The 26,853-nt window shown below is 37.1% G+C and overlaps 1 protein-coding gene across 1 annotated transcript in view; it reads left to right on the top strand.

Annotated features, from left to right (window-relative positions):
• The window catches only part of LOC124555899 (unconventional myosin-Va-like), a 145,651-nt gene that overhangs the window by 55,288 nt on the left and 63,510 nt on the right, over positions 1 to 26,853 (top strand). The window contains exons 3-7 of the mRNA XM_047129958.1: positions 19,034 to 19,223; positions 19,309 to 19,507; positions 22,991 to 23,084; positions 23,201 to 23,383; positions 23,486 to 23,835. Of these exons, the coding sequence (XP_046985914.1) occupies positions 19,034 to 19,223; positions 19,309 to 19,507; positions 22,991 to 23,084; positions 23,201 to 23,383; positions 23,486 to 23,835 (1,016 nt within the window). The remainder of the gene's footprint in view (positions 1 to 19,033; positions 19,224 to 19,308; positions 19,508 to 22,990; positions 23,085 to 23,200; positions 23,384 to 23,485; positions 23,836 to 26,853) is intronic.

Raw genomic sequence — 26,853 nt, 5'->3', positions numbered from 1 at the left:
TTTATTATAGGTCGTAAACTTGGTTGGGGGATTTGGAAGATTCATGATGCCACAGAAAATTGCACCTGCAGTAGCACCCTTACCAAGTGAACGCAAGGAATAAACAAATCTAATGTTGTGTTTGTAGATTTTGCTACCATTTTCTTCAGTTGCAGTTACTGCAACACTGTTCCAAAAGGTGGTCATGTATGAACACTTATCACATTTCAGTTGTATTTCACTAGCAAGTCCTACGTGCTTTATTATAGAGAGTTCCAGACCAGCTTCACTACAATGAGTACATCTTATACAGTTTGAAAAAATTCCTTTGAGAACCAACATATCAAATATTTCATTCACATCCGATTCGCCCATAAAACATTCATAGTTTTCACTCATTGAACCAAGCTTCTTCTGTGAAGTATTTTCTTTCCCACTTTGACTGCTATGGGCAGGTGTACTTGAGAGGTTAGGTTCACTCACTTGGTTATCGTCTTTATTGTTTACAGTAATAACACATACCTTTGGCTTTCCAAGATTTCTCCTTTTCTTAAAAGCCTTCAGAGGATTTCTAATAACTTTACTTTTACTCATTATTATACTTCAACAAAACAGAGACTCAAGAAACAGAATTAATTACGAATATTTTCGAGATAACGACAGATTAAATAAACATGAAACAATCGACAATCACACCAGCGATATATATTGAGCCATCACAGGTTAGCCACAACACATACTTTATCTCACATCACTAAAATGTACCTGATGAACACGGACGTTAATAATAACACCATTTGACAGCAGTTTAACAGCGCCACAGTGGGTCATGCCCATGTAGAACACATTTCAAAAAAAATTTAAAAATAGTTGTAGTCTTTGGAATTGAATAAATTATATATCTATTAAAAGGTAATAATCTACAGATTCAGAAAACGCAAAAAAGTAAAAATTGAACTTTTCATGATTTTGAGCCTTTCCGGAGCCCCTTAACTGTATTTGGCTCCAGGGTGACTTCCCTTCTCAGTGGAGGTATAGCATCATGGTTCCTGTCCTTAAGACTGGTAAGAACCCCCCTTTGTCGAAAGCTACTGGCCAATTAGCCTGACAAATGTTGTTTGCAAGTTACTTGAATGGATGGTAGCCCGTCGGCTCACTTGGATCCTCGAATCTCGGGGTATATTGTCCCCTTACCAGTGTGGTTTCCAAGAGGGGCGGTCTCTGATTAATCATTTACTTCACTTGGAATCCACAGTTTCACAGGCTTTTTCCCAGCACCCCATTTGGTTGCAGTATTTTTCAACTTTCGCAAGGCCTATGACACTGCTTTGCGCGATCACATTTTACTTACACGTCATCAGTGGGGTCTTCCAGGCCCACTCTCGATTTTTATCTGCCAGTTTCTGTTCCATCAGTCATTCAGGGTTTGGGTTGGTACCGTTTTTTGTTCTCCACAGACCCAGGAGAATGGCATCCCACAGGGTTCCGTATTGAGTGTAGAACTTTTCCTCATTGCTATTGATGGCCTTGTGGCCTCTGTCAGTTCTTTGGTCACCCCCTGCTCTGTATGTGGATGATTTCTGCATTTGGGTTAGTTCCTCTTCGATGGCCTCTGCAGAGCGGCAGCTCCAGGGAGCTATACGGCGTGCCTCTGCATGGACCCCCTCACACGGGTTTCAATTCTCTCCTTTAAAACCATGGGTGGTCCACTTCTGTCGCCGTACTACAATCTACCCTAATCTGGAGCTCTATCATGATGCACAACAATTGCCTGTGGTCACACAGTTTCATTTCCTGGGTCTTCTTTTCGACAGCAAGCTCACTTGGCTGCCCCATATCAGACTCCTGAAGGTAGGATGTTTCCGTGAACTCAATGTCCTTCGCTTCCTTGACCACAGCTCTTGGGGTGCGGACTGCTTCATCCTTCTCCGCCTTTATCAGGCTTTAGTGCTGTCTCACTTTGACTATGGTTGTCAAGTTTATGGTTCGGCTGCTCCTTCCCCACTGTACCTCCTGGATCCGGTCCACCATTGTGGTATCAGTTTGGCCACTGGTGCCATCCATATTAGCCCTGTTGATAAACTCCTGGTGGAAGTTGGGATCCCCCCCCCCCCCTCCCCCTTTCCGTTCGGCGGTCCCAGCTTTTGGTTTCTTATGCAATCACTGTCCATTCCTCTCTCACTCATCCTTCCTATTCTATCTTGTTTCCAGACCGTGGACATCACCCACCTCCTGCTTCGAGGTCCGAAAGACTCCATTCCCCCGATGGTGTTCTGTTGTTTTTTATGGGAGTTTCAGGATGCTGTTGTTTTTTACACTGATGGCTCTAAATCTGCTGATCATGTGGGATATGCCTTCACATTCTCTGTTGACATGAAAAATCATCTACTCCCACTTACATGTGGGGTGTTTACTGCAGAATTGATGGCAGTTTCCCAGGCCCTTACCTTTATTAAACAGTCCCAACGCAACCATGTTTTGTTATGTACGGACTTAATGAGTGGCCTTCTGGCTATTGACCAGTGTTTTTCCTGCCATCCCTTGGTCTCAGCATTTTGGTGGAATGCCGCCTTCTTTTGGCTCTGCGTACTAAGTACAGACTTCCCCAAACTTTACCTTTAATGTTGGCTGATAGGTCCCAGATGGTCGAACTGGTTCTCAGTTTCCTCCGTGAAAGTGGATTTTATTCTCAGTTTTAAGGTTTTTAACCTCACTCTGGTGTTGGGGCAGGGCCAAGATCCTCTTTTCTTTCCCTTTTACTCTGTTTTTATTACTTTTTAGAATTAGTTAGTCTCCTTTTCCAGTACACACATCTACATTCTAGTGGTTGATGCAGTAGAGGCAAGACCACCTGCTATTTAAAAGCATTCAGAGGTGGGATATTTCCTGCTTCTGGCATAGCCTTGGAGTTGCTCTCTTGCTGAATTCCCTCATTTTGTTTTTACCATTGACGGCACGACTGCACTTTTTTCATTTTTTAGCCTTTTCCTTTCACCGTTCTGACTTTTCTGAGATGTCAGACTGTCTGAATGGACCACATTTGAAACAAGGGACTGATGACCTTGCTGTTTAGTCCCTTCAACCCCAACCAACCAACCAACCAACCAACCAACCAACTGACCAACCTAAAAATAACTCTCACACACCTTTGTGACAGTCTGGAGCATCTGAGTTAGGCATATTGTAACCCATCCTCTCTGCCATTGACAAATCTCATCCACTAACATTAACACATAGCATCCCCTTTGTTTGGAGATCAGCATCACCTCGTGTGTCCTTAGTTGTGTGTATTTCTCCAGAGCTTTCCACTATTTAGAACAAACAAACATAATTTTGGATACACCCTCAAACTGAATACACAACCCATAACTCACTACATAAACAGTACAAATAACAATAAAAAGTGCACAAAAAATACTACAGTTTGGAATGGTTCCCATAATCCAAGCATACTCTTCTTGACATGAAACCACAAGAAATGAACACCCTATCCCAAGAAAAATTCATGCACAAGTAAAATAATATTGCAAGTAACCAAAATTCCTTGCAAAGACTGCACTCATGCCCATTTTTGGTGGCAACACCACCTGGGGAAATGGAATCTGCATCACCCTACGTCCCCCTCATAAGAACACTGCCCATGGTCCATTGTTATACACCAGACATGATATAACTCATTCTGTTTTGCTGATATACATGTGTTCCACTCCTGTATTGCACTTCATACCAAGCCTATTACTAGAAAACAGATCAAAGTGAAAACACTAACAGAAAAATAAGAGAACTATACAAACACAACAGAATCTACCATGAAGTTTATCATGTACTCCATATCTCCCATACAATAAATCATACAAAAAATATTCATAAAATATACATACAAACCACTTATGTGCGTGACCTGAGAGCATATGGTATCTTGTGTGCAGCCTGCATGCGTGTTTGATTCTTTACTCCCCTTTACTCTTGCCATCTATCTTCTTTCCAAGTAGTGGTGCTGGCAATTGTAGTAGTATCTGAAGCACCTTTAAAAGATTAACTGTGCTCCACCTGAGCAATGGTTTGTGTGTCAGAAACTGCAGTGGAATGTTTACTAGTGATGTCATTTCCACAGCTTGATATGACCCATAATATTGCGTAATAAATTTCTTCAGTTTACTCTTTGGTTATAGGGGCCAGTTAACATTACCCTTCACTTGGCTCTGTACTCTGGCAGTTTAACTTTATACTGTCCCATTTTCTCTTGCCAATCGAATGCCTTATTGCTTGCCTTTTGCATTTGCTTTCTTATATCTTTTAATGCTTTGCGATAATTCCATATGTTTCCCATTTTTTCCCTATCTTAGGTTTAATACCTCAAAAGGTTATGGCATCTTTCTTCCATGTGTCACCTTATATGGTTACAACCCAACACTAATGTGCGCCTTTCAATTATACACAGCCATTACACAGGGTAAGTAAACATCCTAGTCATTATGGTGACTGTTGAAGTAATAGCTCAGCACCCTATCTATGGTTTGGTGAATGTGTTCAGTCCTCTCTTTAGACTGCAGGTGCAAGGACTGGTTCTTTGTTTCCAGATGTGTGATGGATGTAATGGCTGTTTCATTATCTCTGACATAATGATGGTGCCCTGTTCAGTGATTATCATGTTGGGGATGCCAAACTTCAGTAACCAGTTATTCACAATTGCTTGTGCTACTGTAATTGCTAGCTGATTTGTAATCTTTGCAAGGTAACACAAAAAGTGGTCTATGATAGTCAAAAAGGAGTGGTTTCCCATCATTTTTGGCTCAATGGACCCAAAACTGTTCATTCCAACCATCTAAAATGGCCTGGGTGATCCTGGTAATCATTGAATTGTGTAATCTTACCCTCCCTTGCATCACCAGTTGATTTTCACTCTTGTAAATAATTGACCGGTCTCATAAGCTTTGAGAGAAGTAAGATTTACGAATAAACTTTTTTACATATCTTCTTTCCTTATTGTTGGCTCTAGTTTGTCACATCTATGGGTTGATTCTTGAAGCTTAAATTTTTTTGACTCTGTAGGTTTCAAATTACATGCTAACTATTAAGTAAGTCTGCTGTGTAATTTCTATTTTTGTGCTTTTTTGATATCACACTGTCTTTACAATTTCCACTTCCATAAAGCCTAGAATTGCATTGTTATTGCCAAAATTAAAATCTCAATAAATTCCATCGGATCCATAACCACTACTACTTCATTCTGCAGTACTAAAAATATTCAAGAGATTTTACAAAACAAAAAGAGTTTACAAACTTTCTTGACAAAAGAGGGATCTTCACCAAGCTATATCATTTTGTAGATGACACCAGAAATAAATATTGTCAGATTGTGCAATTAACAATAGGAATTTTAAGTATGCCAGATATTTTGTAATTTAAAATATTTCTAAAAGAAAAGTAATTGTAACTGTACATAGAGTGTCAATACATATAGATTGTGATAAAGTAATAAAATAATTTCTCCTTGTGCATTTTAGTCTGAAATATAATACATCATATACAAAAGCATATGAAATTCTTTCAGTTAAATAGCTGAGACAATATTAACCTGTTCAAAAGGTAGAAAATATTTTTGGTATCTATAACTTCTGTCGAATAAAGGTAATGTTAGAGGATGGTGTCCCTTTACAGTATCCCCTTCACAAAATTTTGAAACTGTTTGTTTACAGTATTTTGTGACAGACTATAAAGTTTGACACTCGGTGTACAAAATGATGCCAAAAGGTTGAATACTGATGTATAGAAGTATCTGGTACATAACATATTACAGAAAACAGAAAAATATCTGCTATACAAGTCATAATCTATACATATGTCAGGGCATGGCATTCAGCTTTTCAGATCTGTGGAGCATACTGTTAAAAGACAAATAATACAAAGTCAAAACATTACAACACTACACTATGGAAATAAGTACAGAGACTATAATTACAAATTGTAAGTACACATCCATAAAATCACACCTTCAAAGCCTTAAAAAGAGACGAGAAAAAATTCAGAGCCTAAGTGTACGATGAGTGAGCCGACTCTAAAATTACGGCGATGGGTACAGACCAGAGGAATATACTCAATTATGAGTAGGAATATAGTACAAAATCAATCAGCTACATAAACCAGAGTATTTGAGGATATGTTGATTCATGAAAGGAGGGAGAGTCATAAATAGCTTTAAATGATGACATAATAAAGTAGCTTGAGGACAAAACTCAGTGTATGGAAGTAGACATGTATACATCTTGTTATATTGACTATGCTAGCAAATAGTGTGGAAGACATACAAACTAACCTACATACATAAAGGTCTAGAAGACTCCTTTACAACTGATAAAAAATATATATACATACTGATTCAAAGTTACATAATGTATTGGGAATTTAATCCCCCTACTTAAAAAAAAACTTACATTTGTGTGAAATAACACTGTCTTTGGTAGTCTTGGTTAACAATTTACAAATCTCCGTCACAACACTGATGTAGTTGGCAGGTGCTTGAGTACATTACCCAGCACCTACGATTTCTTGTAAGTTGACTGGTCCAGCCAGGTACAGCCATACAGCAGTGTGGGAGTGAATCTACCCACAGCTTTCAGTTTCCTCCTTAGAGTTCTCAAACTTTCAGTCTAGCATTCAACCAAATCCTGAAACATTGTTTTATGTACTAATTATGCTGTTCAATACCTTCTTTACACCACACGGAGTATGCTCTCCCTATTAAGTTTCCAAAAGCAGTTACTTATGTGAGATGAGATTTAAAAATGGTTCACATATGAAACTTTGATAAACGGAGTTAACTGCAATGGAAAGAATAAACCAACAAGGTGATACACACAGATATACTAACATACTATTCATATTTTTTACAGTACAAATTATGTATATTATCCCATTTCAAAATTGCAAAAGGATCTACTCATGTAGTCTCATAGCATATATATATCATATTCTAAAGCACAAATCTATTACAAAACATCATTATATAGTGCATCATAAATTTGAACAGCCTATAGATAAGACAAAACTCTAGGAATGACATTATCTTACATACTACATTCTTGATAAACACACCACAATTATGTAGTCCTATGAATCTGCAAACGTAGTGTGTATTTTCTTCTAGATAATTAAGCAACCATGGTCATAGGTCTTGTCCTCTATACTAAAAGTTAACAGTACTTTAACAAGACATAATAGAGCACTTGCCCGTGAAAGGCAAAGGTCCCGAGTTCGAGTCTCGGTCGGGCACACAGTTTTAATCTGCCAGGAAGTTTCATATCAGCGCACACTCCGCTGCAGAGTGAAAATCTCATTCTGAGTACTTTAACATTTTACATACTTGCTTTACTTACCACTAGTTCCTCCTATCTTTACATGTGCAATGGACATTTCCACAAAATTCTTATTATGCTGGATCTTGTCTCTAAACTGTTCAGATATACCACAAATTGGTACCTGTCTCAAACAAACAGTTCCCTTCCCACTGATCAATCTTAATGTTAATGTATGGACATCCAAAATCTGAATCATCATCTCTGATAATAGACACTTCATATAAAATATCACTTTCAATTTTGTCAAATGCTACATCCACACTGTTTTTACAGGGTTTAATCAACTTTACTGATATCATAGAATCACTTTGGTTACTCATTTTGTCAGGTATAGATTAAAGACAAGGAATGGATTCCATAGTGCAACTGACCTCACTTATTACAGAAGGAACACAAAAAATATATTACTGTCAAAATTACACTTCCTGCTCAGATCTTCTTTGACTTCATTCCACCAATTTGGATATAAATTTTGACTAACTACAGCTAACTTATTCCAGAATGCGCATTTTTCTATGTTACCATCAGTCTCGTCCAAAACAAACTTAAAAAGGTTTTGACCTTTTTCTCTTGGCTTACAGATAACTCATTACTCTGTGTGATATTAATGAAAAACTGTTTTGACTGGACTGGTATTCCAAGACTCTCACTTACATCAACACATACATCACCTTACCTTTATTCACAAATAACTCTGAAACTTCATTATTCTTAAACTCCACTACTACACGATAATCATCATAATCATAATCCCTGATGATGATTATGATTGATGATTATGATTGATGAGTATGATTGATGAGTATGATTGATGAGTGTGATTGATGAGTGTGATTGATGAGTATGATTGTTGATTATGATTGATGATCATACATTCATTCTGAATAAGCTACCAGTCTCAGACATACCAACTTCAGTCATTTCACAGCTCTCATTCGCATCTATATAAAAAATACTATCTAGTTCAGATCCAGTGGAGTCATCACCTGACTGGTATACATCAATAACACTGTTTTCTGACCAAAAGAAGAAATCCTTAGTACATACTGCATCAAAACTCCCATTAGTGTCACATTCTGGTTTGTAATTGGTACTGACAACACTATAATTAAATATAGTATCTCAAAACTTTTTATCAAAACATAAGTGAGAAAATAAAAGTGTAAATTGAAGGTCCCATGCTTTTTGTGTTTCCATGCCCCAAAACTATGGACCTTCATTGAGGCGGATTGGTGTTTCCCGAGTAGTTACATTTACAGTTGTTTCTTCTATTACATTGCCCTAGGTTATCCCCATTATTCCTATCCTGCTGATGTTAAAAATTTCTGTCTCTATTAACATTTTGATCCTGATAGAAGCTACCATTATCTCTGTTTCTGTAGTTATTACCGTTGTAATCTCTCTCATTTCGATTATTATGGTACATGCTTCTTTCTACTGCCCTATCCAGCCTGTCAACATATTGTAAAAATTGTTCAAGGCAATCATCAGGCCTGTGCACTAAATCCCACTGCAACCTTTTTGGTAATCTCCTTTCGAGTGCATCAGTCATTGCCATTTCATCAAATGGTTTATCAAGGTGCATAAATTTCTGAAGTTGATTCTTACAAAACTCTTTCAGGGTATTGCCCAATTCCTATAATTAGGACTATTCAAAAGTTCACTTTTAATTCTCCCCCGTTCAGCTTATAACTATAATTTATTTAAAAAACTTTTTTTGAAACTTTGAGATGTTTCCCACTGACTTAAATTTAGATTTACCCAAGACAGAGCTTCGCCTTCAAGACATCTTTTAACAAATTTAATTTTGTGACTGTCACAAGTGCCTGACACACAACTCTCTTTACAGTGGTGCAGAAGATCTACTGGATGTGAATTGTCTTACAGAAAAAATTTTGATTGGAATGTTGCACCATGCAACACTATTGTTTGAATGCAGATTTTTGTAAATACAGTTTTTCTGAACTGCTGAAATTTTTTGATCTAAAACATTTACATTAGTTTGCATACTGTATTCAGCATTTAAAACTCTTTGATTTAAACTACTAAAGTTCTGTTCCATTTTTTCTGCTATGACCTTCTGTTCAACTCTGATGTCATTAACATTCTTCATCTGTCTTGCAGACTCGGCAACTAACTCATTTTCCAAAACAATAAATATATTTTCTAAGACATCAACTTTTTTGTTCACACTTCTTAATCCCTCGGACAACCTACTTTTTAGCTCTGAAACGTGATTACTAAGTTGGTCTGTTTGGTATTGTACCTTATCCATTTTACTATTGTTTTCAGCTTTTAGGTCATTTAATTGTCCTTGTAGTGAAGAAAATTTTCTATCATTGTCCGTGCTTATTTCAGTTGACTGCTCATTAATGCACTAAATTTACTGTTATTATCGGTCTTCATTTCCTCTAGCTTTGCCCAAATTAACTGCAAAATATCAGTTTTTATTGTTTCTTTGCTGACTACATTTCCACTCGGCTCATACATGTCCTGACTGGGTCCCACAACTTTCACTTCCACGTCACACCTGCCCTCATCTCTATTCATTTTGTTAACAATCACACAAGTACACAAACAAATTAATTTCACAAATACTTTGTACTTAGCTTTCCTTTTTGATGTCCCTCATTGTAGTTGTAAAGTCCTCTTTCAATTGATCCGGTCCATCATTATGGGAAATATCTCATCACTGTTGTTATAACTTGGCTGTGCAGCTCTCGGTCTTCTTTCTCTGAGTGATGGGAAATTCAATATAAACTGCAAATGGCACAAATCACTGTCCCTTCTCTAACAGACAAAACTTCATTATCAGTCAATTGATCACGCCACCAATTGTAAAATTACCCTCCCTCACATCAACAGTTGATTTTCACTCTTCTAAATAATTGACTTGTTTCATAAGCTTTGAGAGGAGTAAGATTGACAAATAAACTTTTTTACTTACCTTCTTTTCTCATCATTGGCTCCAGTTTGTCACATCTAGGGGTTGATTCTTGAGGCTTCAATTTTTTGACTTTGTAGGTTTTCAGATGACATGATAACTGTTAAGTGAGTCTGTTGTGTAATTTCTGTTTTTGTACTTTTCTTATTGTATCACATTTCTCTATATCACACTGGCTTTACAATTTACACTTCCATAAAACCAAAAATTTCATTTTTATTGCCAAAATTAAAAACATGTCCAATTCCATCAGAGTTGTGCCCACTATTACTTCATTCTGTGGTACTAACAACAGTCCAAAGAGTTTACAAAACAGGGTTTACAAACTTTCTTGACAAAAGAAAAATTTTCACAAAGCTATATAATTATTTTATAAATGAGACCAGAAATAAATTTAATAAATATTATCAGATTGTGCAATTAATAATAGGAATTTTAAGTGAGCCAGATATTTCGTGATTTTATTTCATGATTTCAAATATTTCCAAAAGAAAATTAATTTTAACTGTAAATATACAGGTAATACATATCAATTGTAATAAAATAATGTCTTTTTATACATTTTAGAGTGAAGTATAATACATCATTCACAAAATCATGTGAAATTCTTTTAGCTAAACCGATGAGATAATATTAACCTGTTTATAAGGTAGGAAGTTTTTTTTTGCTATCGATAACTTCTGTTGAATAAAGGTAATGTTAGAGGAGGGTGTCCCTTTACCAGTGGTACTTGCTGATGAAGCACACTATGCACCTAGCACACAATTTCTCACATACTTGTCAACATCCTGTATTCACACTCTTCACCAATATTGTTGAGCAACCTTACAATCTATTGTTCTTTGACCTCTGTGCCCAGTTAGAATGTGGGTGTGAACTTCTTTCAATACTTCTTCCCATAATGCAGCAGACATCATGATGCATGGCTCAAGCTTCAGTTCTCTACCTAGCATTCCATTGTGCATGGCAGATTGTGGCTATGTTTTGAATAGCTTGAAGTCAGCATCAGCAGTTAGCAGCTTCTATCATTCTGTATGGTTACAGCCAAGTGTCCATATGACACCAAACTTTCTGCTTAATCCATCTGCATTTTATGTGCTTTCTGCCTGGCTTATAAATCTCCTCCAGTCAAATTTGTTTAATTTCATTTCCCACCAAGTCCACCTGCTTGGAGCCTCCTTCAAGCTTAATAGCCATTTTGACACTGTGTGATCATTTAAGACTTTCAATTTCCTGGCATAAATATAGCGCCTGAAGTACATGATACCACACATCAAACTCAACATTTCCTTTTCCACACTCAAGTAATTTTGCAGCTTCATTTAACTGTTTTGATGCGTAGGCTGCAAGGTGCTCTTTCCCATTCACATCTTTGCTTATAGTACAGCCTCCTGGCTAGCTATTTGCATCACAGGACAGAACAAATTCCTTCTCATAATTCAGAAATATTAACACTACGTTGTCTGGTGATACAACAGTGGTGTCGTGCACAAAATAGTGGTCAATGGCCGGCGACGCCACAGTGGTGTCGTCTGCATAGTATCGCTCAGTGGTCGGTGACACCACAGTGGTGTCATGAGCATAGGATGATGCAGTGGCCAGCGCCAGCACTTCAGTATCTTTTGCATTCTGTTGGTGTTTTGTTTAGGTAACAATAAGTTACACACATCAATAAGTTTTTTGTTTTTATAAGTACTTGCACCCTTTCATCATGGCGGATGAAAGAGAAAATAGGATTATTTACAATGAAGGTGCAGACGTCTTGTCTGACATTTTGAATGACTTGGCTGATTAGGAAGAAGACACAGAATATCAAATAAATTAAAGTGAAGCAGAATCGTAGGAAGATAGTAAAATACGTCCAAGAAGAATTCAGTGAAGGCTACGGTTTCCAACTGATTCGGCTGAATCAGATGGAGAAGACAGTGCACAGGGGTCAGACTTTGATTTACCAAAGACCAATAATAAATTTTAAGGATCCTCGGGTCCAAACATATTTCCCAAAAATACACAGAGCATCGAGGATATCGTAGAATTAGATGTTGGGAACGATCTATTTGAATATATGAGCAACGAATCCAACAAGTACTATAGTCAAAATTGCAAGAGAAGGAAACTGGATTTAAAAAATGCCAAATTTGTCAACGTTATGGGACCCAAGCATAGAAATTGGTTTGGGCTGCTATACTTATGAGAATTATAAATACAACAAGGATTGATGATTATTGGTCAACAAATCCATTGATAGACACACTGATATTTTGCAAAACGATGTCCTGCAACCGATTCAGACAAATATTATCGTTTTTACATTTTTCCAACAGCAACAGTAAACTGGATAATGCCGACCGGCTAGTCAAAGTGCAATTCGTAATAGATTATTTTTCCAAAAAGTTTGAAGAAATGTTTAATCCAAGTCAGAACATCTCAACTGATGAAGGAATGACACCATTGGGTGGACAGTTAAATTTTAAAGTTTATAATCCATCAAAAATTATGAAATACGGCATACTCATTCGGATGCTGTGTGATTTGAGTACAGGATACATTTCTTCATTCGAGATATATTCCGAAAACAGTGATGGAACTATTGACACCTTCTGAGGGAAAGTGGCACCACTTCTGCATGGCTGATTATTATAACAGTGTAGAACTTGCAAAGAAGTTACTTGAAAAGAAAATTTGAGTTTGTGGAATGACATGGCAAAATAGAGGATTTCTGGAAAATTAAAGCTCACAAAAGTCAATGTTTTAGAAGCTTGTCATCTATGGAAAGGTGACAAGTGGCCAGTGACAAGCCAAGTAATCTGAATTAGTGCTGCCGGCGCCAAGTGTATAAATTTGTACGAGATGTGAGGACGGCAAAGTGCTAACATGAGGCTAGTTGTTAGTGCTCCTTTTATCTTTTTTGAATATGAAATTGGGAAGATCTTAGCTGTAAGTCGGTTAGTTTTAGTGATGTACAAATCAGTGAAGTTGGCCATACATAAATATAACATTTCTGAACCTCATTCCATGTTGATTAAGTATGATGTGGAGTCATTTAAAATTTTATGGAGGATTTATATTAATGCATGGTTTTGCAGTGATATGTACCACTAAAACTCTCTTGAACTTCCAGCTGCAGCAAGTGGTTTAAAACTCACAAGCTTTCAGTCAAGTACTCCTTGTCAACTGTCAAGTAGTGACTGTCTTTTGGTTGCCGCTAACATCCTTTACTGCTGCACTGCCTTACATGACGTCACTGGTGCTCACTCCAGCACCATGTAGGGTAATGTTTGCATTGCGCCCATGCTGCACCTGCTTCAGCTTTCTGATGGCTGTGTTACAATCCTTGCTCAACGGTAGGCTACCACCTTTGCTGAGGGTGTTTTTACAAACTTTTATCTATCACTTCTTTAATTATGCTATCCCAGAAGCAACTAGTCCTTGTAATAAATGATGTCTCTTTGAATGCAGTATAATGTGAATATTCTAGAGCATGCTCTACTATCACTGATTTCTTATGACATGACAGGGGAAAGCATCTCTCGTGTTCTGTCTGACAGAAAACTGTCAATGCTCACACAGTATTTTATATACTCCTGGCATTCTGAGGCCTACATCACTTTTACAGGTCTCGTGAGTTGTCAAATTTTTGATGGAGGCCTGTAGACTGAATCTGTTTCATACCCCTTTAAGAAGTGGCTAATATTTCTGATTAATGAACCACAGAACGGAAAAAAACATAAGCTTCATTGAGTTTTATTCAGGGTTCTTCTGCTCCTGTGTTTTCAGGAAGGTGGTTTGTGAAATCTGGTAACAAGTGTATCTGTTTTCCTTGAATACTTTCTGTATGTGGCTCAGTTCCTTCAGCAGGTTTTCAGCATCTGAGACACCTTCCATACAATGCACTAAGATCCTCAGAACAGAATATTTTTGTGACAGATAGTGATAGCTGTTAATGTGCAGGTATCTGCAGTCTGCAGTATGTGTGGGTGGGTTTCCAGTAAACACTGTGGCTGACACACAAATTGCTTTATGGCAGATGAGGACATCAAGGAAGTGCAAGGCACTACCAGTCTCTACCTCCATTGTGAATTTGATGGTGTCATGGATATTGTTGATGTGGTCCAAGAATTCCCCAAGCTTTTTACATTCATGAGACCAGATGATGAATGTATTGTCAATGTAATGATAAAAGCAACTAGGCTTTGCAGGAGCCACATCCAGTGAAAAGCATTTGTCTGATTAAAACATTCTATATTCTCCATCATACAAAATCAGATGGACGGCCTCACATTGGAAAGTCCATTAGCTCTAGTTATACCCAACTTGTTTATGGAGAACATCATGCTGGACATGCCTCCTGCGAAGTCTGATTGCTTTTATCAGCCATTTCCTAAAGAGGCATGAAATAGATTCGGTCATCAGGGCTCCAACAAAAGTTTCACAACTCATCAGTCCTTTGAAAGATGGTATAGGTGTTTGAATGCCAGTAGTACATAAAATACTGTGTGGGTGTTGATATTTTTATGCTGGACAGACTGTGCATACTAATGAACAGTGCTGAGTAGAACACAAGATACTTTCACTTTTGTTACCCTGAGTGATCAAGGGTAGCAGAGCATGCTCTGAAAAACAGACATCACATTTCATTCAAAAAGCATCAGTTATTACACAGATGTGTTGTTTCTAGGATATCATAATTAAAAAAGCAATAGAGATAAAAATTTGTAACAACACTCTCAATGAAGTTGATGGCCTATAGTTAAGCAAGCCTTGGGACCCTACCATCAGAAAATTGAAGTGGGTGCTGTGGGTGTGCAATGAAAGTATTACACTATATGGCAGTGGAGCAAACACCAGTGACATCAAAGAAGGAAGCACTGCTGTATAAGTATGATGGCAGCAACCAAAAGATAGTCACCACTTGACAATGGCAGAGGAGTACTTGGCCCAAGGGCTTGATGATTTTACACCATTTGATGTTATTGTGAGGTCAAGGGAATTTTATCATAATGGTTAATTGTTTATCAGATCACTGTTGATGTTAACCTACAGCACTATCACAATTACAGTAAGCTGTGATCAGCAAGCCCGACCTCATGCACTTGCATGGCAGGTCTTAATTTTTTGTGGAGATAAGGTTGCCTATTTTTCCCAGGTTTCAAACGCATGTTTTTTATTTTTCCTAAATCAGTTATGGTGAATGATGAGATATTACTGTTGAGGAGGACATGGTTGATTTGTCATTACCAGAAGGATGTTGAGCTAATCTTCCTCAATACTTTATTAAATTGTACGCAGCTCATGTCACCCACATAAAACAAATGTCAGTTTCAAATCTGCAATTATCCTATATCAGTATCACAGAACCAGTATTGATTAAGAAGTGAAACTTTTTGCTCTCCACTCAGTCCTCTTGTTACAAACTCATAACAGTTATCTACACTGCCTGTAGTTAATAGCTGTGATGTATGGGAACATTTCCTATTGTAAAGATTCAATTCAGTAATGACTTTCAATATAGTAGTAAGAAAGATTTGTTAGGAGGGATATTCTTAATGTAAACATATATTTAGAGGACTATACCATGACATGAAAGAATCCAGTTAGAGAACTATACCATGATAAATCAGAAAACTTAGACAGGCTGCAAATGACACTTTCTTAAAAGGGTACTTTTTCTAACTGTTGCTAATTAACTTTGTCTAATTATCAGAAATTGTTATTCACTTAGCAAATAAGATGGATAAATGGTACAAACTTGGATCCTCTTTGCAACTATTATTGATAAATATTTCAAACAGTTGATTATACACTTTTTAGTGAGCTTCTGTGCAACGTATTTCTATCAGTGGAAGCAAAAGTTTCAGCATGGCATACTCCTATTTTTATGAGAATGTTTTATAGCTGTGTTATCATAAGACTTCTGTATCAAATGAGCAGCAGCAGGAGGCCACTTTTGTAATCATAATGGGGATGTGCCAGTTTCTACCCTTTGTATAGGTTTTTTTTCTGTGGTTGTGCAGTACGACATAAGTGAAATGATTGGATGTAGATGTAGATATGAAGTGGAATGAATACCTCAGAATGGCAGTAGGGAAGGTGAATGGTAGACTTCATTTTAGTTGAAGAATTTTGGCAAAGTGTAGCTCATCCATAAAGGAGATGGTGTATAGAATGCTAGTGCTATTCATTCATTCAAGTATTTGGCATCCCCATCAGGTTGGATTAAAGGAAGACATGAAGCAGTTCAGAGTGGGCAGCTGGATTTGTTACCAATAGATTCAATCTGCAATTTGTCCCATGGGTAGATGCTTGATAAGAAATAGTAAGATACAGCTAAACAAGAACAAGGGTCTATTACAACCACAATAGAGAGATTTAATAACAAAGGAAAACTCTTCTCAATAAAATACAATATAACTTCTCTGACACTAACAGGCACACACCTGGAGCACTCAGTGAATAAACATTGTGGGGCATGAAGACCATGCCACAGATAGTCCCTAATGACAGAGGTTGAGTGCTCAACATAGCTGGTTGACAGGTATGTCTCAGGATATCACTGGAAAGTTATAAGTGCTGCTGTGGTGGCTTCTGATCAGGCCCTGACTGATTAGCTGCTTAGAGGTTGTGTGTGAATTGACCCAGAACCCTGGTGTGGTGAACCGTCAAATCGTATTGGCTTGCACTGTCCTGTATAGATGGGACATGGAGGAATTCATGCCAATCCAGTTCTGCACACAACCCAGTTGAGGAAATAGGTCCCTGACGTGGAGGACCTCTGGTGGTGCTCGTCCTGCTGTCTGTCATCCTTTATGTGATCAGTTCAGTGCAGTGAGGCAATACCATGTACCCATGCAAGCCCATGATGGTTCAGTGTCTGAGGGGTTGCTGATCCCTTTAGGTGAATGAGGGGTACATGGCACCATCAGCACACAAGTGTTATGAAGATGCTTTATGAACTTAAATGAGAATCCCTTGAGGAAAGATAATGCTCTTTCTGCAACGCATTATTCCTGAAATTTAGAGAACCAACATTTGAGGCTGACTACATAATGAATCCACTGCTACCAACATGCATTTCACATAAGGATCATGAAGATAAGATGTAAGAAATTAGGGCCTGTATGGAGGCTTTTAGATATTCATTTCTTCATTGCTCCATTTGCAAGTCAAACAGGAGAGGAAGTGATTAATAGTGGCACAAAGTACCCTCTGCTGTGCTCTATATGGTGGTCTGCAGTGTATGTATGTTGATTTGTTATTAGTAGTCAACCTGCTTAGCTGAGTGGCAATGTGTTTGCCTGCCATGCAGTGGGCCCAGGTTCGATTTCCGGCCGTGTTGTGTCACCACCACCACCACCACCACCACCACCACTACCACCACCACCACTGACATGCAAGCCACCCAACGTTGCGTCACCTGAAATAAGACTTGCAACCCAGGGCTGAACTTTCCTGGATGGGGCCTCCCAGGCAACGAGGCTACAATGTCATAATTTTTGTTTTTTAAAAAGTGCTCATTCATAGTTAGCATTAGAGTATTTTAAACATGTTTATTATGGCATTTAGACATGGTGGTGAAACTGAAATAAAACTTGGATGTAGATTTTAGTCCATAACATAAAACAACTATTTCTTTAGGCAACATTTGATGTTGCCGGCTACACACGACACTGTTAAACATTTGGTATGTGCAGTGGCTGTAGGTGTTTATTATTGTTACGATGAAACTGATTATAAAATAAACAGAGCTGCAAAAGACCCAACTATTAATATGAACAACCCCATTCACCAGTAGTGTTAAAAAGTATAAATAGCTCCATTTTCAACTAACTGTTAGGGAAGAGGACCAGAGAAAATTGACATTTTTACAGCATGTTTGTTTAACAAATACTCTGTTGAGAAATAGACTCCAATGTGGACACAGTTAAGAGACAAGGTTCTTCATACTTATAGATGTGTGACAGACTCTGAGGTAATCTCAAGTATGCAATACTACAAAGACCACTGCATATTAAGGTACCTCAAATTGTACATAAAAAATGATAAGTGATATCATTACATAAAAATCTTTTTTGAGCCAGGAACATAAACTGAGCAGTGTTGAGTCAGTTTAATTCTGTTTTATGTATCTGTTACCTCTGAGGCATCATTCTTGAGACACCTTTTATATGTCAATTTCAGTTGCAGCAACTGGAAGTGGAAAATCGAAGATTACATGCAAATATGACTAAACTTCAGCTATCATTCGATGATTGCTGTTCTAATCAAACATTAGATGATGGTCCAGGGCGAGAAGAATTGCTAAGTAAGATCAAATTGTTCCTTCATCATAGTAAGGATCTTTCTTGTTGCTGTTGTTCCCAAATGGCCAAGTTCATGGTTTTCATTCTGAAAAACAGTTTTTTTTCCTCCATAGATGCTCTTTCTAATAATTGAGGACTTCTGTAAGTGCAGGTTTTTACAAATACTGCCAGTTCTAGACAGAAATAATTATTCTATCATTACTACATGCTAAAGGTATAAAATTGCTATAACACTAAAACAAATATAATAGATATAATGTTTGAGAATGTGTTCCTGATGTGCATTTTAAGTCTGTGTTTCCAAATACTCTAGGGATGGTAACTTGACATTCACAGGTGACTGTTCAACAGCATAACATCTGATTTTCTACATGACTGGTGTTATTTTGTTATACTTGAATTAGTATTAATTTCATTTATTTATGACAGTTTATAAATTTGTTCTCATTCAGAGCAGTACATTCAGCTGCAACTTGAAGTTGACAGATGGAGAGAGGAATGCATTCAGTTACACAGTATTCTAGCAAAGCAAACTGAAGGTTTGAAAAATGTTGCTAGTATCAACTATGGAAGTCATGTACACTTAATAAATGAGGTTGTGGAGCTAGTACTGGCATTTGAAGCACAGAAGAAGATAAACAGGTATGTGCAAAAATGCAGTACCATATCTTATTTTTGTTAGTTAAGTCTGGGAATCATTAACTCTTTCAACTGTAAATTCATGTAGGCAGCTGGAAGACGAATTGCACCAAGAGAAAAATAAGTGGCAAGCAGAAAGAGAACAACTCCAACAAGAAAATGAGAAACTCAGAGAGGAGAATGATAATCAGCACAAGCTTTTGCCTCCAAGCTTAACTAAAAGCCCACAAACTCAAACTGAGGCTTTTATGCAACATGAAATTATAAGAGTGACTTCAGAAAAGCTGGTGAATATTAATTCAGATCATATTAATGTTTAAAAACTTCATTAAAACAGCTTATAGCATGTACAGGATGTCTTAGGAGGAAACACACATGCATGAAGAGGTGATAATACAGACTGCTGTAATGGGGAAACAATGTATTATTCTATGCTTTCTTCTCAGTAACAAAACTTAACAATAGTAGAATGCATAGAGGACTGAGACCAAATCAGCAATAACAGTTGTAGTTTTGTGTGGTCTTTTTAAGAGTTCATAATTATGGCAATTTTTTAGATGTTTCCAGTTAGTCCCTTACTTAATGCTGAACTTCATGGCTAAGCACAAATACCATGCTGTTTTCTCTGTCAGGTACTAGTGGAAAATGTTTGTTGCTTTCATCTTGTGACCCAGCAGTGAAGTGTCCATTTCATTTTTCTTCTTTCTTTTTTTATTTTTTCTCTTTTTTTTCTTGTGTAGTTGACTGTGCTGAGTGCTTTTGCAGTGCAGTTTTTTTCTGTCATTGCAGATTAGCATGGAATGAAAGTAAACTCTCACTTCACATACTTCATTCTTCAAATCAAATCCTTGGAGGGTGTTTGTAAAACTTTACATTCACATTTGATTGAGGAATAACCAACAGTACAAAATGCCCTCTCATAGTGACTGAGTGACACACTTTAGGGATGTTACCCCACCTCTCTTCTCTGCTTCCACCTTTTCCCTGCCTCATCCCCTTGTCCAGATTCCTGTGATGAAACTTTCTTCCATCACGACCATTAAAGCTGGTATCCTCTGGGTGAGCACCTACGCACTAACATGAGATAATTACCTTTATTATTCAATTAAGTAAAACTCTGAAAAATTGTCTTTCCAGCCAATAAAATTCATATTCTTGTTAATAAAAAAAACAGTTTATTTTCTATTGGAATCATTTTATACCTGCAGTTGTTACACAACTGATCTTCGGTCTTAATTTCTTCATGTTTGTTCTTTTCTGTAAAAAATTTCATTCTCTCTTTGTCAAACTAGTATTTGTATACTATGCTACTCCTAATTTCCTATAAACCATATTATAATTTTATCACTACTTTCATAACTTTTTATTCTATTTTAATAACAGCTATTAAACCCCACTATATTTCTAAAACAACAATCACCCTTATGGCTGCATTCATTACTATGCAATGTTAGGTTTGAAACATTCCTTTTGTCCATATGTCAGAGCTTCTGTGGCATTGCATGCAATTCCATCCATGGCAGCAGTTGGAATGAACTGCTCTTAGCAATGACCAGTGTGCTACACAAATAATGTGATTTACTGCTCTGTAGATTTAATCTGAAGCATTATTAGTAGAACTGGATAACTTCTCGTCACTGCCACACTACCCAGTAAGTTGAAATAAGGGTTGCCAGCCTTGACTTGACCTGTGGGAGAGGGTTGAACTTCTCACTACTCCAGAGTCAATAATTGAAAGCCCTGTACTTACCAAACTACTTTCAGGACAGATTCAGAGATATGAGCTCTGGACTGGAAAATGATAAATGCTGTCAGTTGAATACATCACTTCCAGCTGGCTACTGGCAGCTGTTGTCAATAATAACTAAAAAGGAAGTTCAAAGTCAATGTAAATGGAGAAAGAATCACACAAAGACATTACTCTAAAAATTTCTATCGAAGCTAAACATTCCCACATTGATCTCACTGTCTCAAACACTACTTTCCAGCTAACTAATGTCACTCCAATCTGATGGAAGGGCTGTGCTTACCTAAGAAATGTACTTGCACTTAAAAACACACTTTCCTGGAGCACTGAAAAGTTCAAACTGAAATCCATACTCCTTCTGAGTCTGTTTCCTGTAGTATGAGAAGTAACTTGGTTTATCATGGAGCTCTGCAGCTGGAAACTGGCTGAGGCAACTAAGATAATGGACAGGACTAGTGCACATGAGTGGCTGAGAAACAATATGTTAAAAGTTGAACAACAGCAATGCACATTCACCCAACCTCATCACGATTCCACATAATGGTCACTCACCTTCATTCCTGTGTCAGTGGCATTCATTCGTGAAGAGTAGAGTTGACTGGAACTGATGCTAAATTAACTTTCACATCTACTTTGCAGAATGTGGCAATAAGGCATTTGTGAATATGTAAGTTATTAGATTACCAGTACATTTTTATTAGGTTAACAGCAACTTGATATGAAATATTCTTTACGCAGAAATGAAATGTTGTAATGTCAACATATCTGTAATGGTTTCACTTCTCACACAGGCATGTTGGAAGATACACATGTGTTACGAAAATTGTCATGAACATTAGATTGATTATGAAAATTTTGATTGAAAGCATTATATTTACAATGATATGTGTTGCAGACATGTTGACTGTGTTGGGTACTAATCAAAGACTCAACTGGCTGTCATTTACCCTGTGCCAAGCTGCAGCTCATCTGAGAAAACTTTGCTGATACCATGAATAATTACGTAAATTCCAGTTGTTATATTTTAAAATATTATTATCCAATTTATTGCTGTTTTTGTAATGAGTTAGCAGTTCATTGCCACTATATGCAAGCAGTATAGTGAAACTTCCTGACAGGCACACACTCCGCTGCAGAGTGAAAATCTTATTCTGAAAGCAGTTTAGTTTCTCCCAGTATTGCATCATCTGCTTCATTTCTTTGATTATGGTATACAATCTACTGGTTTCAGCATAGAAAAATCCTGGCAACTTTGCATCTGTCATTTAGCTGCAGATTTCATGCTCATAATGCAGTAAAGAACTGAGCCAGAAATGTTAAAGCATTGTACTCCTTTACATTACTTACTGAATGCTTCCTCTCAGGATACTCTTGGTACGCCCAGAGTTACAGATTTCACCCTCCTGATATGACTATAAGATTGTAAATGCTGTGATCATCTTCTGTGGCTTCCCAACCTGTTTAATATATCCTTGAACTATGAAGTCCCTATTTTAAGAATGCTGATGAACTGTATTTAGTTTCTTGTGTTTTGTTAAACTTCACCCAATGTACATGGACCAATAATTACAAATGATTTGTGAGGAAATAAGTATGAGGTTTAATTGACAGAGATACAATGAATATATCTTATGATTTTTTGTGGCCAGAGAATGTGACTCCTGAGGATAACCTTTCATGATACCTTCTCACTAGATAATAAGGAACTGTACATAAATCCTGCACATCCATCATTATTGAAAAAATCAGTACGGTCCAAGGAGAAATGCAAGATCTTTTTCATCTAACATCATCACTGGAATTTTTCTTGTAATGGTTTGCAAATAGATGCAATTTGTAGTGCAATCATTTCCCCAGCAGTTTTATAATTAATCCCACATTTATTATTCTTTGTTATTTTTTCCCAATCCATTGCCTGCAAATACAGTTTTGTTTCCTTATACTTTTACCACAATCAGTGCAAATGGCAAAATACATTTTGGATATATTAATTATTTCTAAATGTGTTGTGTACAAATTCCAGGTTCTTCAAGAAAAACTAGATTTAGCTAAAGAGGAACTTTCACAATGCAAGAACAGCTTAAAATTGCAAACTGAAGTGCTGAAGGATGCAGGGTGTAAGTATATTTTGAAGACCAATAAACAGGATGTTAAAATTATTCCATATTTTGAGAGGTGCTGTTATAATGATTGTGTAACTGCTTCAGAAACAATATTACATTTTTTCCCCTAGTGTTTTCCAGCAAATTAGATAACAATGCAGAAACAGCTGAAAACTCAATAGAGGAAGTGCTAGTGAAGAGGCAAGGTCAAAGGAATAACAGAAGAGGGATAAGAAAGAATGAAAGACATTACCAAGGAATTTTTGAGTTTCACAAAGAGGAGATTAGACATGTTGTTAGGCATGTGATGTTTGGTCAGTATATATCCCTGAATAATTTTTCATTATGTTCACTCATGTGTTCTCTTTATTGAAGTACTTCCATTGTTTATGAATTTTACATTCTTTTAATTGCAGAATTAAAGCCACATATTGCTGTAACATTACTGCCAGGATTGCCTGCATACATTTTGTTCATGTGCATTAGGCATGCCGACCGTCAAAATGATTATGAGAAAGTACGATTACTCCTGACAGCAACTATCTACACCATCGAAAAAGTTACTAAGAAAGGCCATGATGATATTGATATAATGGTTTTGTGGCTTTCAAATACTGTGAGACTTCTGCATAATCTGAAACAGTATAGTGGAGACAAAACATTCCAAACTGAAAACACATCACTACAGAATGAACAGTGTCTACAGAATTTTGATCTCACTGAATACAGAGAAGTTCTTTCAGATACAGCTGTAGAAATCTACCAGGTATGCCTTATATTTACTGCAATTTTGTAGCTGTTGTACAAACAACAGATTCCAGATGATGATGATAATTGGTGGTGGTAATGTAATCAATAGACAAGACTTGCTGCATCGACTGCAGTCAAGAAGTGTAGCATGGCCTCCAATTGCTTCTAAAAAGTACTCTGTGGAATTTCTCATTTCTCAGTCCTAAGACCACTTGCGCACCAATTTCTACTTTCTTCTGAAACTCGTAAGTCCAACCATTCAATACATCTCATTATGGCTTGTTGCTATGAACCGACTGAAGAAATCTTCACTCTTGCCTATCAACACCTATAGTCTACTGCTGCCAGCCTAAAACACTACACCAGAGGTACTAATTACTTCTTCCATCAATTCTCAACATTTTAATCACTGTGTCATCTCCATCTGCACTGTTATACAAAGACTAACTCCCCACTAATTCACCATAATTCTCCCTCAACAATCCTCTTACCCAACTTAATCCCTAATTTCTACACATTGAGAGAAGACTGTCAAGAGAAGCAGTCATCAGCTGAGTTCTGTGATTCTCAGAAAGTCGTTTTGGAACACAATGAGCACAGAACTCGTGATAGCCTAATCATTTGGACGTGATCCCATACAAAATGCTCGAAGAAGTCTGTAAAAAGTTATGGCAGTGGAGATATGACAAAACTGATAGTTTTCATGAATTTCTTTAGTGATTTTCCTGCACCAGTTTGTTGCTGACTACTGATGGCAGTGTGGCTGGTGATCATGTTTTAACATGCTACAGCTCACTGTAAACATTGCACTAAAATTATACCATTTCTCATAAAATGTGTGCTGGTATGCAAATAAAATGGACGAAAAAATGTTTTGTAGTGCTCTCCATATGATAACCAGAAACAAGTGTCAAGTGCTGAAATGATCATCCACACTATGCTCAACTCAAAAAAGCAATAAAACTGTCTGTTTTGATTGCACATGCTCTGGTGTGACATTATCTCTGGTGGCACTAAGGGCATGATGTCATTCACAAGTCAGTATTTTTCTTTGAAGATGTCTGTAAGGTGATGTGAAAGCAATATGGTAAATTCATTATATGTTCTACTAAAGAGGCCCTTTTCCAGTAGATTTTTGGAGAAGAAAGGAAGAATTAGAGTTAGGTACACCTATTCCAAATTTAAATCCTAACAAATCTGCATCAAACTGTGTGAGTAGAAATGGGTGGATGCCCCTTTGAACTTACTATCATATGTCACCTGCATGGGCCATAAAAAATGTAAAGTTCTCTCTAATAATTTGTGAGTAAAGTATGAGGGATTTGTGAGCAATACTTGACATATAAGTGCCATGATGCACTGTTCAAGCATACCAGCTGGCAGTTTGTCAGCTCACATTTGATTCTTGCTGCTCTGTGCTTCTTTTCCCCCATCATAATGTTAAAGTTTCAATTATAAAATTTTAAATACATTTAAACAGTTAAATTTATGTTGGTAAAATTAATATATTCAATTTAGTTAAGATTACTACACTTGTAAGTCAAAAGGTTGTAGGTGGTGGTAAAAAAGTGAGTATATGAGGAGATTTAGTATGAAAGTGTATGAAGAGCATTGGATTTGTGTTTGTGATGTGTACAGTGTGTTATTTGCTTTCCATGTTTGTTATTCATGAACAGTAATGCATGGGGTAGAAGGGGTGAAAGATCTAGGACATCAATGCATTAACAAAAAAGAAACAATGGAAATCATAAACATATAGGGTGGGCAGCAATCTGTTTATTTACTGATAATAATGTGATGTACAGGAACTTTTCACTGTTGTGTGACTGTAATGGGATACAAGATGCCTTAGACAAGATTTCTACTTAAGATACAATATTGCACTGCTTGTTTTTGTAAGAGGTGTGATGCAGTGGTCCTGTGGACATACATACATGTCAGACAGACCACTACATTGTACTTCTGAACAACACAGGCACTGCAATATCTTATTTAACTACCAACACTGGGCAAGTGACTTTCAATTAAAATGTCTCCCCTGTATGGGAATAGACATAATGGATGTACTAGTGTAGGTTATAGACACATGGTTAACAATATATAGAAGATCGAGTCTGCCCATGAGGCATGCTTGGGTAGCTTAATGGTAAGATGACATCTTGCAATAAGCAGAAAATCAGGGTTCAAATCCCAGCCCAGCACAAATTTTCATTATCGTCATTCCATTATAGGGCTGCTTGTTGTCCATATTTCAACTACAAATTTATTTGAAGATTCCTAGTTGTCATGAATGGCAGCTAGCTCTTCATGTACAAAAATGTAAGTTAATGTGGATGAGTAGGGAAAGAAAATTGTGCTGTAACAGCATTAGTAGTGTGCCACTTGGCACAGTCAAATCATTTAAACATGTGAATGTAATGTTGCAAAGCAATATGAAATGGAATGTGCATGTGAGGATTGTGGTTGTGAAGGTGGATGATAACCAGTTTTGTGGTTACCTGTAAAGCAGATGTCATATAGGATACTAGTGATCTATTCTCGAATATTGATTGAGTATTTTGGATCTGCAGCAGATCATATTAAAGGAAGACATTGAAGCAGTTCAGAGGTGTGTTGCTAGACTTGTTAGCAGTTGGTTTGAACAACACACGAGTATTATGGAGATACTTCAGCGACTCAAATCGGAAGACGATGTTTTTGAGGAAAACTATTGAGAAAATTTAGAGAAATGGTATTTGACTCTAACTACAGAATGATTCTACTGCCACCAAATATACATTCCATATAAGTACCAAGAAGATAAGACATGAGAAATTAGGGCCCACACAAAGGTGGACAGTCATTTCTCCCATGCTATATTTTGAGTGTAGCAGGAAAGGGAATGACTACCACTGGTAAAGGCTACACTCTGCCATGCATCATGTGGTCAACTGCCAAGTATCTACGTAGATGTAGATAAAAATATCATACATGAGCTTAGTTCATTATGTAAGGCTAATATCACAACAGTATTAAGTCAATCCTGTCATGACGA

This window comes from Schistocerca americana, chromosome X (genome assembly GCF_021461395.2).
Source record: "Schistocerca americana isolate TAMUIC-IGC-003095 chromosome X, iqSchAmer2.1, whole genome shotgun sequence".
Lineage (NCBI taxonomy): Eukaryota > Metazoa > Arthropoda > Insecta > Orthoptera > Acrididae > Schistocerca > Schistocerca americana.
Note: the sequence above shows the minus strand (reverse complement) of the source record. Positions and strands in the feature narration are given on the sequence as shown.